General features: G+C 42.7%; 1 protein-coding gene across 1 annotated transcript; it reads right to left on the reverse strand.

The window, feature by feature from the left end:
- Positions 1 to 165: 165 nt before the first annotated feature.
- On the reverse strand, positions 166 to 10,432 carry LOC140724612 (extracellular calcium-sensing receptor-like). The gene is made up of 6 exons (XM_073039036.1): positions 10,231 to 10,432; positions 7,599 to 7,761; positions 6,698 to 6,989; positions 3,153 to 3,722; positions 1,159 to 1,282; positions 166 to 1,070 (listed from the first exon to the last, which is right to left on the reverse strand). Exons 1-6 carry the CDS (start codon positions 10,430 to 10,432, stop codon positions 166 to 168), a joined length of 2,256 nt encoding a protein of 751 aa, XP_072895137.1.
- Positions 10,433 to 10,914: the final 482 nt, after the last annotated feature.

The following is a 10,914-nucleotide window of genomic DNA, read 5'->3' on the forward strand; positions in this document are numbered from 1 at the left end:
GAATCTTTTACACTTTATTCTGCATTATTCTTCATTTGCCATGTTTTGCCCCGCTGCTTTGATCTGCCTGGATAGCATGCCAGACAAGAATTTCACTGCATCTCGGTACATATGACAACAATAAATTAATACAAATATAATAAAACAAATGCTACATGATACTTTTTACGATGACACTTTCTCCATCAAATGTTTCTTTGTATTTCTCTCCGGCTTTAACAATATAATGTAACATTTAGGCGCAAAGATGCAGAAAAGTAAGCCGAAACTGGAAGCCAAAATTGCGAACACTTCCACGGCCACAGTGTACTTTCCGGGAGAACTGACATAAGCTGGAATGAAAGATATCCAAACAGCGCAGAATATCAGCATGCTAAATGTGATATATTTCGCCTCGTTGAAGTTATCCGGCAAATTTCGTGCCAAAAAGGCAACGGCAAAGCAAACCAATGACAGGCAGCCAATGTAACCCAGGACGCAGTAAAATGCTACTTCAGACCTCACATTACACTCGAGAAGGATCACTTTGTTCGAATAAGCCATATTTCTGACGGGTATGGGTGGGGATTTGATGAGCCAGACGGTACATATTAAGCACTGTAGCAGGGTAAGAAGAAACACGGTCAGGCGTTGTTGTCGGGGACCAAACCACTTGGCCACGTTATTACTGGGCAGTTTCGCCTGAAATGCCATCACCACAACAATCGTCTTGCCCAAAACACAGGAAACACAGAGGACAAAACTAACGCCAAACATGGTGTGGCGTAGCATACAGGACCATGGTGACGGCTCGCCAATAAATGAGATTGAACAGAGGAAGCAAAGGGTTAGTGCGAAGAGAAGAAGGAAGCTGAGCTCTGAATTGTTGGCCTTCACGATCGGAGTGTCTTTATGGAGCAGGAAAACGCCACCTATCGTGGCAGTACTGCAACTTCCAATCAGTGCCAATGTGGTCAGAATAATCCCCATCACCTCTGCAAATGAGAGAAAATCATTTTGCTTCTGTATGCATTGGTCTTGTCGGTCGTTGGACCAGGAATCGATGGGACACCTCATGCACTCAATTGAATCTTGAAGGAGAAAAGTGTAAATTGATTTATTGAGCGGACTGGAAACACTTGGGAACATTTGAACAATGAGGATATTATCTGTCCATACCTGTAGTGTTACTAATCGCCCCTTGTGCGCACGGAATGCAATCAAAGCAACAAATTGGCAGTCCCTTGCGAGCTGCTTTTCTTGTTCCAGGAGAACAGCTGTTGGAACAAACTGCCTTGGGGACCTCGTAGCAAAGAACGACAATATGTTAATGCCCTACTTTTCTAAGAAACATCACTATGGAGGAAGCAACAACGACAGAAAACAGATTTGAGGTGAGAGTAGAAAGATATGAAACAGACCCCACGGCCATCTTTTTCACACAGAAATTGCGGAGTATATGAAACAAGCTTCCAAAGGAAGTGATGGACGCAAGGAGAAGAACTACATTCACAATGTACGTGCTCATGTACTTGGATGTATTTGGAGTGGAATAAAACTTTAGATGCATGTTTGCCATATGCGTGCGGATATAACAAAGTTAGATGGGTATGATTCTGTGTTGTATCACTCCATAATGTTCTGAATTTATCTACCTTAGCTGTTATTACTTATGCCTTGATATGCGAGGAAATAAAAGACGCACTTACGCTAAAACTTACGCTACTAATGAAGGGGAAGTATAAACTCATATCACCGTTCTCAACAATATCTCTTCTTAGGAGGAATCAGTTGTCACCCTGGTAATTGGAAATTGCCGAAAAATGTTAGTGTGTTATGCCTGCCGTAACAGCATCCATCACGAAACTTGAGACATTCGTGTTGTTACCACATTCCAGTTGCTAATGGCATTTTAACTATGCTGATATATAATCGGGTGATAATATGCTGTCTATGCCCGGGAACCAATCGTAGGTCAACTCTGCCGTGTCGGAATGGACCCAAAGTTCCCTCGACAGGGTAACCACACCGCCACACTATTGCAAAGAAATAGCTTAAAAACACGTAAGTCTGATCTCAGAGAACAATTACAAATAGTGGAGGCGGTGTGTGTGTGTGTGTGTGTGTGTGTGTGTGTGTGTGTGTGTGTGTGTGTGTGTGTGTGTGTGTGTGTGTGTGTGTGTGTGTGTGTGTGTGTGTGTGTGTGTGTGTGTGTGTGTGTGTGTGTGTGTGTGTGTGTCTGTGAGGGAGAGAGATAAAAATAGACAATTAGTCGGATGGAGAGACTGTGACAAAGAGAAATTCATACGCCCTCCGAAGCAATAAAGTTATCATTGTACGGTGGATTTGAGTTTAAGAGATTTATGGAATCTCTTTCTTCTGTTGGGATGTCCATGCATCGGCCGTACTTAACCTCGGCCGGAGAGATCTTCTGATGTTTAATCACATCATGAAACTGAATCATGTTGCTGTGTTATGGAAAGTGAGTTGGCACGTAAACTTAAAAAATATTTTGATAGAATTCCAAGTATTTATTATTTTTCGCATATTACCTCTCTGCGACTTCCAATCCATACTACCGATCCCTCATTGATTATGACTTGTTCATCCGAAGCTGCGGATCCATCATAATGTCCAACTATCAAAACAGCGGCATTTCCCTCCCTATTCACCTGCCAGTTGACAATGTCGTACGTAGCAACCGAGTCACCGTTTACATCGAAATGTATCCTTTTCCCTACCTTACTTGAGAAATTTAGTGATTGCAAATAATGCAAAACCTGTCAGAGGAAGACACAGACGGTAGAACTTTGCATTGGTGACCTACTGATAAGCAAATACAAACATTTTTAATTGATGAACAAAATGCATTTTGTGGAAAACTGGAACAGTACACAACTAATACTGACGGAACTCAGCAGGACAACAGGTAGTACAGTATCCATGGTAATGTACAAACAGTGGCGTTTCGGGCCGACTGCCTCCATTATGGCAGGAAAGGAAAGGGGAATATCCCAGAATGACAAACTTGGGGGTTGATGGGAGAAGATGAAAGCTGACAGAAGAGGGTCGGGAGTGGGGGGGGGGGGGGCGGAGTGGGTCGGTGATTGAAGTAGGAAGCTGCGCGAAATTTAATTGCAGTGTGTTCGAATTAATTGGTCAAATATACGTACCTGCCACGGCTGAAAATGTGAAATATTTGCACAAGACTGGTTGGCAAAAGGGCCTTCGCCACTTTTGCAGGAAAACATATTGTGAAGTGCATGGGCTATAGCATAAGTAGCCTCATAAACTTTGTTGGTCACCCGCAGCTGAGATGTGTCCGTGTAGCTGTTAGACACAGCCTTTAGGTTCTCCGTTCCTGTACATTGACGAGGCTGAGCAGTGGTCGTTGTGATCCCTGTGCTGTTATCTATTTTTTTCAGGCTACAACTGAAGGTCTTTTCCCAAAATTCTTCAACTATGTCATTACCAGGATAGGCAGACGGATGAAGACCCGTTAAGAAGTTTTTAAACCCCGGTGAATTGCAAACCCCAAGTTTCTGAACCGTCTCAGTGAAGGCCTGCATGCCAAAGTTTCCGTAATCGCTGTCGCTTTTCACCGTTCCAATCCATGTCCATCCAAACCGCTTGACAAGTTGGGCCAATGCTTTAGCCTGGAAGTAATCGCTTGGGATCGTTCGAAAGAAGGAGGGGAATTTCCGCCGGTTGCTAAGACAGGCACACGTGGAGAAATAACTAACCTGGTCAGAAGGCAAAACAGAAACAGTAAAACAGTGAAATTAGTTCGATCGCAGGGGGTAAAGTCCAGGCAAAGACCAATAACTACAGACACTTTGCTACAATTGGCGTATTCCTAGCTTAGATTCATAGAGTTGTACAGCTCGGATACGGGCCTTCTGACTCAACTTTATGACATCCTATCTCTCCATTATGCTGGCCACAATCGCCTGCTTTAGCCCATGTACTTCTAAACCTTTTCAATTCATGCAAAAGTCCTCATGTTCTAATTGCTCCATGCTCATCTACTTCCTCTGCAGTTCGTTCCACATATACGCTGCACTTGGTGTAGAAAGACTTCCTCTCAGGGTCCCTTTAAAGTTCTTCCACCCCATCTTCAACCGATTCCCCCGAATTCCTTATTGCCACACTCCGGGGAAAATCACGCAATAGATACAGAAAAATGTGAAAATAGTCCAAAGTCAGCCAAAGAGAGGAGTTTGTAGTGATGACTTGCAGCAGACGGAAAAGCTTGAGCATGTAGATATTAAGACATTCGATGTCCTGGAGCTTTTGGAAAGCATCAAGTTGTGTAAGTCGCCGAAACCGGATGACATGTACCCCAGGCTACTGTGGGGGGCAGGGAGGAGATTTCTAAGCGTCTGACGATGGTGTTGTGGAAATCGTTCATTTATTAAAGAAAGGGACTGGAGTTAATCTAGGAAATTATAGACCAGTGAGTCTTGCCTCAGTGGTTGGTCAGTTGATGGAGAAGATCCTGAATGGCAGGATTTATGAACATTTGGAGAGGTATAAAATGACTAGAAATAGTCAGCATGGCTTTGTCAAAAGCAGGTCGTGTCTTACGAGCCTGATTGAATATTTTGTGGATGTAACAAAATACATTGACGAAGAAAGAGCAGTAGATGTAGTGTATATGGATTTCAGCAAGGCATTTGATAAGGTACCCCATGCAAGGCTTATTGAGAAAGGAAGGAGGCATGGGATACAAGGGGACATTGCTGGTGTATCCAGAACTGGCTTGCCCACAGATGGCAAAGAGTGGTTGTAGACGGGTCATATTCTGCATGGAGGTCAGTCACCAGTGGAGTGCCTCGGGGATCTGTCCTGGGACCCTTAATCTTCGTGATTTTTATAAATGACCTGTATGAGGAAGTGGAGGGATGGGTTAGTAAGTTTGGTGATTCCACAAATGTTTGTAGTGTTGTGCATAGTTTGGAGGGCTGTCAGATGTTACAGAGGGACAATGATGCAAAACTGTGCTGAGAAGTGACAGATGGAGTTCAACCCAGATAAGTGTGAAGTGGTTCATATTGGTAGTTCAAATATGATGGCAGAATATAGTATTGATGGTAAGACTCCTGACAGTATGCAAGATCAGAGGGTGTTGGGGTCCAAGTCGATAGGAGTTCAAAGCAGCTACGTAGTTTGATACTGTGGTTAAGACGGCGTACGGTGAATTGTCCTGCATCAATCGTGGAATTGACTTTAGGAGCCTAGATGTAATGTTGCAGCTATATAGGACCCTGGTTAGACCCTCCTTAGAGTACTGTGCTCAGTTCTGATCGCCTCACTACAGGAAGGATGTGGAAGCGATAGAAAGGGTTCTGAAGAGATAGACAAGGATGTTGCCTAGACTGGGTAGACTGGGGAGCATGCCTTATGAGAATAGGTTGGGTGAACTCGCCCTATTCTCCTTGGAGCGACGGACGATTAGAGGTGACCTGTTAGAGGTGTATAAGATGATGAGAGTCATTGATGATGTGGGTAGTCGGAGGCTTTTTCCCAGTTCTGAAATGGTTGCCACAAGAGGTCACAGGTTCTAGGTGCTGTGGACTAGGTACAGAGGAGATGTCAAGGATAAGATTTTTACTCAAATAGCTGCCGGCAACCGTGGTGGAGGCGGATACGATAGGGTCTTTTAAGAGACTTTTGGATAGGTACATGGAGCCTACAAAAATAGTGGGCTATAGGTAAGCCGAGTAATTTCTAAGGTAGGGACAATTTCGCCACAACTCTGTGGGCCGAAGGGCATGCATTGTGCTGTAACTTTTCTATGTTTCCAACACCTTTCGGACGAATAACCAATCTGCACAGTCGGGATTAACGGGGCTTTGAGCTTTTATGTTTTCCGCAAGAGAGGCAAGAATGAAATTAAACATAATAGAGATTTGCAAAATATGGCTCAGCACCTACGTGGAACACTTCATCTTTCACTTATTTGCACAATGTATAACTCCATATCACATCAATCTTACGTGAAACGCAATCTCTTCATCTGTGGTATGAAACTCCCACAGTAGAGTAAGTATATCACGCCCATTCTCTTCGTAATACGGAATGATGGATAAATGTTAGCCTGCAATCCTGTAGTTTTTTCCTTGTATCTTCAACAGTCTCCACGAGAAAGGTTGACTGTTCATTCCCTTTCACCGACTCTGCCTGTCCAAGTGAGTATCTCTAGCATTTCGTTTGTGAGACTAGTTTTTGCTGCTGCTGCCTCGCACAACTGTTCGACCCCGAACTCTTCTGCTGTTTGTATGGGGTTTACGTGTTCTCCCTGCGGCTGCACTGCATTGCCCCCCAATAAAGTGTAACTAGACATGACGTGGACCAGAAAGTAGTTAATAGACGGGTAAGCGAATAGGTCGATTAAAGGAACGTCAGACTGAGGCGCGAAAAGTGGGGACAGAGTTATTGGACGAATGTCATCATGAAGGGCATAATATGCCGAATGGCCACTTGCAGTGTGAGAGCGAGTATTCGATTTTGATATTGTATACAGGTATTATAAATCAAAGAATGGTCTTTCAATCTTAGAACACCACAACAGTAAATATATTAGTATACTGCAGTGCAGATCATGAAAAAATATTTCACCAGCAAGTCATAAAAACACCGGGTCTTCTATCTAGAGTAACTGATGACAGCTTAAGAAGAGAAAAATAAGACTCCAGCAGTTAAAGACTGGTCTTACCATGGGGATTTTGAAAGGGCCTACTGACGCCGCAACCGCCAGGGACTGCGAAGAAGCCGCATCAGCCACTATAGCAGGAACTAGTGAACGCGGGGGACAGGATCGCTTCGGGAATGTTGGGTCCTGTCCGTTTATCATTTCGAAAACAGCTTTCACTGAAAAGTGAGGCTGATTGCACGAATCATAAATCCTGTAGCCCAGTGTAATATTGGGAAGCAGAGTGGGATCCCGGTTTATCTCTTCAATCGCAAATATCATCGCCTGTGTGAAACGGAATTGGCGAAGTACAAAACTGTAAGAAAGAGTTCACAGTTAATTTGTAAACCGCTAAATTGATTTATGATATCACGTGTTCAGAAAAAAAATCTTTGGTCTGCAATCTAAACAGCTGATTGCATTACAACCGTAGTTTCATATAGCACCAGGGAGGGCAGAATAAGGCGTCAGTATCACGGAGTACAATGAAGGTAGGCAAAAATCCGCAAGCCCATAAAAAAGTACTTATGAGGTCGGGTCCACATTATCATACTAAAGGACCATTCAATACTCTTATAAAACGATGTAGAGAGGTATCACATGTTTTCAGACATTTATTTCTTCATCCCGATGGGTGGATAGGGTGAGAGGCGAAGAGAGTATACCCGTGGTGTGTGGGGTCTTATTACTGGCAGATTAGAACGAATGCACACCGACTGTTTATCTGCAGTGTCCTTTCTTTTCAAACTATCTGGTACAATATATAATTCAAGCAATTTATGGAAGCAAAATTTGGTAATAGCATCCAAAACGCATTCATTCTTGTTGAAATGGAAATGAGTGACAACATGAAAAGAGAGAACCTCAATTTAGTTCTAAGTTACAGAGAAAGTATTAAACCCATCAGTCGGCTCATTAAACTGACCTTTCACATTTCACCGCTCTGGGTCTGATTTCAAATGAAAGTTCCGATTGCTCTGTACGGGAGTGCAGAGCGAATATTCCGCCGATGTCGATGTCTCCTTCCTTCGATAAACTGAACAAATCAAACAATTCTCGACGTTTACATATCAGGCTGCCAGATGACACTGTAACAGATAACAATAATCCCCAAATCAGCACACAGCACATATTTGCGTTAGTTCTGATTCTTGCTGACAAAGGACCACGCAGATTTATATTGGAGTTCATGCTTGAACAAACGATGTTGTTTTCCCTGATGGAAGAAATGACTCGCAGGAGGGAATAAATTGGCATTTAATTAATTTCAGACAGCGACAAAAAAACGGAATTAACCGTGTCATGCTATGTGAAGCCTGCAAATCGCAAAACATGAAAACGGCTGAGTTGATATTTTGGGAAAATGAACATAACCGAATTGGTTATATCCAATGATAGTGTTTATTGCGATCATAATCATATCATCTCTTGCATTATTTCCCCAGTCCTACGGGTGATATGCCCCACCATAACTACTTTATCATTTATCGTTAGAGTCACTTGATGTAGACATTCCTGTACCTTCCGATACTCTATGTACATGCAATCAATACCTGTATATACACTATCTTATCTATTTATATCCATTGCGCATTTTATTATGGTGTTCTTGATTTCATGTTGCACAGGATCCGGAGTAACGATTATGTTGTACTCCCTCACACTTTTGAGCTGTAAAGAATCCAGATTGAAATCTGGAATCACGAATCACCTATTACGAAGCAATGTTAAAGGGAGCAAATCAATTGCGGTACTAGTTACAACGGCAGACGTTCACAAAAACAACTTCGGTTACACTGAAATGCACACAATATCAATTTAATTTAGCACTTTGTTGTTGCACCCTCGTGGCTGCTTCATTATCCCCCCAAACCCATTTCCTGCCTTCTCCCTATATCCTTTCACACCTTTACTAATGAAGAATCTACCAACCGCCGCCTTAAGAATCTGCAGCAATAAATTCCATAGTTTCACCACCCTCGATGTAAAGAGCTCATCTTTGTTCAACAGGAGCGTCCTATTCTCTGTAAATACTTCTGTTTCTAGTCTCTCCAAAACCCCACAACCCGTCCCCACTGTAGAAAACCTCCGCTTCTCTCTACTCCTCTCCTCTTCCCCTCCGTCCAGGCGTTTCAGTATTCCATATGTTTCAATGACATCCAACCCCACCCGTAACTCTTTTACACTGAAGCACGAATAGGTCCAGAGCCATTAGGCGCTCCACAAATAGTACGTTATATGTTTTATTATTGCGAATATTCCCGTGAAAGTCCTCTCGACCCTGATCATTGCCAGCAAATATTTTCTTAGATAAGGGGCGCAGAATTATTCACGATACTCCCTGTGATCTGTCCAATGCCTTCTAAATACTCAGTATTACAATCTTTATTTTGTATTCTAATCCTCTCGAAAATAATTAACATTGTGTTTGCCTTACGAACGGCTCAACATGAAAGTTAATCGTTTGCGTTTCCTGCACAAAGACCCTCAACACCATTTGCACCTCTTATCTTTGAATTTGTTCTCATTAGAAAATCCTTTACGCCTTTATGTCTTCCACCAAAGTGCACGGCCACTTGCTTTCCTGCACTGTTCCATCTGCCGCACTTTTGCCGATCGTCCTAATCTGTATAAATCAATCAGCAGACTTCCTGCCTCCTCAGATATATATGAACCTTCACCTAAAATTGGTACCGTCCGTAATCGCAGCCAGAATGCCACTATTTTGTCATCTAAATCGTTAACATATAATGTGAAAACAAGCAGTCCCAGCACCAAAGCCTGCTGAACACCGGCAGCCATTCAGGAAATCCATGTTTATAACAACCGTTTGCTCCCTGCTTTCAGGTAATCATCAATCCATGGTAATATCTGTCCTATAATACTACGGGCTCTTATAGAGTCATAGACAAGTACAGCACAGATAGGCCGCTGGGCCTATCTAATACATGTCGGACTCTTTTAAACAACCTAGTCCAATCGACCTGCACTGGCAGCATGGATCTCCGTACCCCTGTCAATCACGTAACCATCCTCTTAAACTTTGGCATTGAACTCGCACGTACCACGTATGTTATCAAGAGTGAAGGAACTGTCCCTCATGCTCCCCTTCAACTTTACACACTTAACTCATGATCTTTGATTGTAGTCCTCAGTGGAAAATGCCTGCTTGTATTTAGCCTATCATGACTGTAGTTACGTCTATAATATTTCCACTCATTGTTCTAGGCTATGGAATAGAATCCTCACCTATTCCATCTTTCCTTATAACCCGATATCATCCTCGTAAATTTCCTCTCTTCTCTTTGAAAATTGACCACAATACTCTAAATTAGGCCTCACCAACATCTTATACAACCTCAACATAACATCCAATTATGTACTCAATAAATAATTGATTTATGAAGGCCAATGTGCCAAATGCTATCTTTACGACCCTATCTTCATCTGACCTACTTTCAAAGAATTATGAATTTGTATACCCAGATCTGTTTGCTCTACCACACTCCTCAATGCCCTATCATTCACCGTCTAAGGCCAAACCTTATTGGTCCTACCTAATTGCAAACTCTCGCGTTTGTCTACATGAAATTCCATATGTGATTTTTCAGCCTTGCTTTCTAGCAGATGTAAAACCCTCTCTAAGCCATGGTAGCCTTTCTCCCTGTTCACTATATTCCCAAACTTGGTGCCGACCACAAATTTCCGGATCATTTTAACCACATTTTCATACAGATCATCAATATGAATGACAAACATCAAAGGACCCAGAACCGATCCCTACACAACGTCACGAGTCATCGGACCTCCAGTCAATGAAGCAACCACCTACTGCCACTCTCTGGCTCCTCCCACTAACCCAACGTCTAATCAAGTTTACTACCTCATCTTGAATGTCGAGCGATTGAACCTTCTTGACTAGCCTCCCATGTGGGACCTTGTCAAATACCTTGCTAAAGTCCATGTAGAGAATATTGACTTCATCTACTTTCTTGGTAACATTTTCGATGAACTATATAAGATTTGTTAGCATGAAGCTATACTGACCATCCTGAATTAGTCCGTGTCTATCCAAATACTTGCATGTAGAGTCCCTTAGCATATTCCAATAATTTCCTCAAAACTGATGCCAGACTCACCGACTTATAATTTCCTGGGTTATGTTTAGAGCCTTTTGAAACAGGGGACCATCATTGGCTTTCGTGCAATCCTCTGGTGCACCTTCTGTAGCTGAGCATGAT

Source organism: Hemitrygon akajei, chromosome 3, assembly GCF_048418815.1.
Source record: "Hemitrygon akajei chromosome 3, sHemAka1.3, whole genome shotgun sequence".
In the NCBI taxonomy this organism is placed as follows: Eukaryota; Metazoa; Chordata; class Chondrichthyes; order Myliobatiformes; family Dasyatidae; genus Hemitrygon; species Hemitrygon akajei.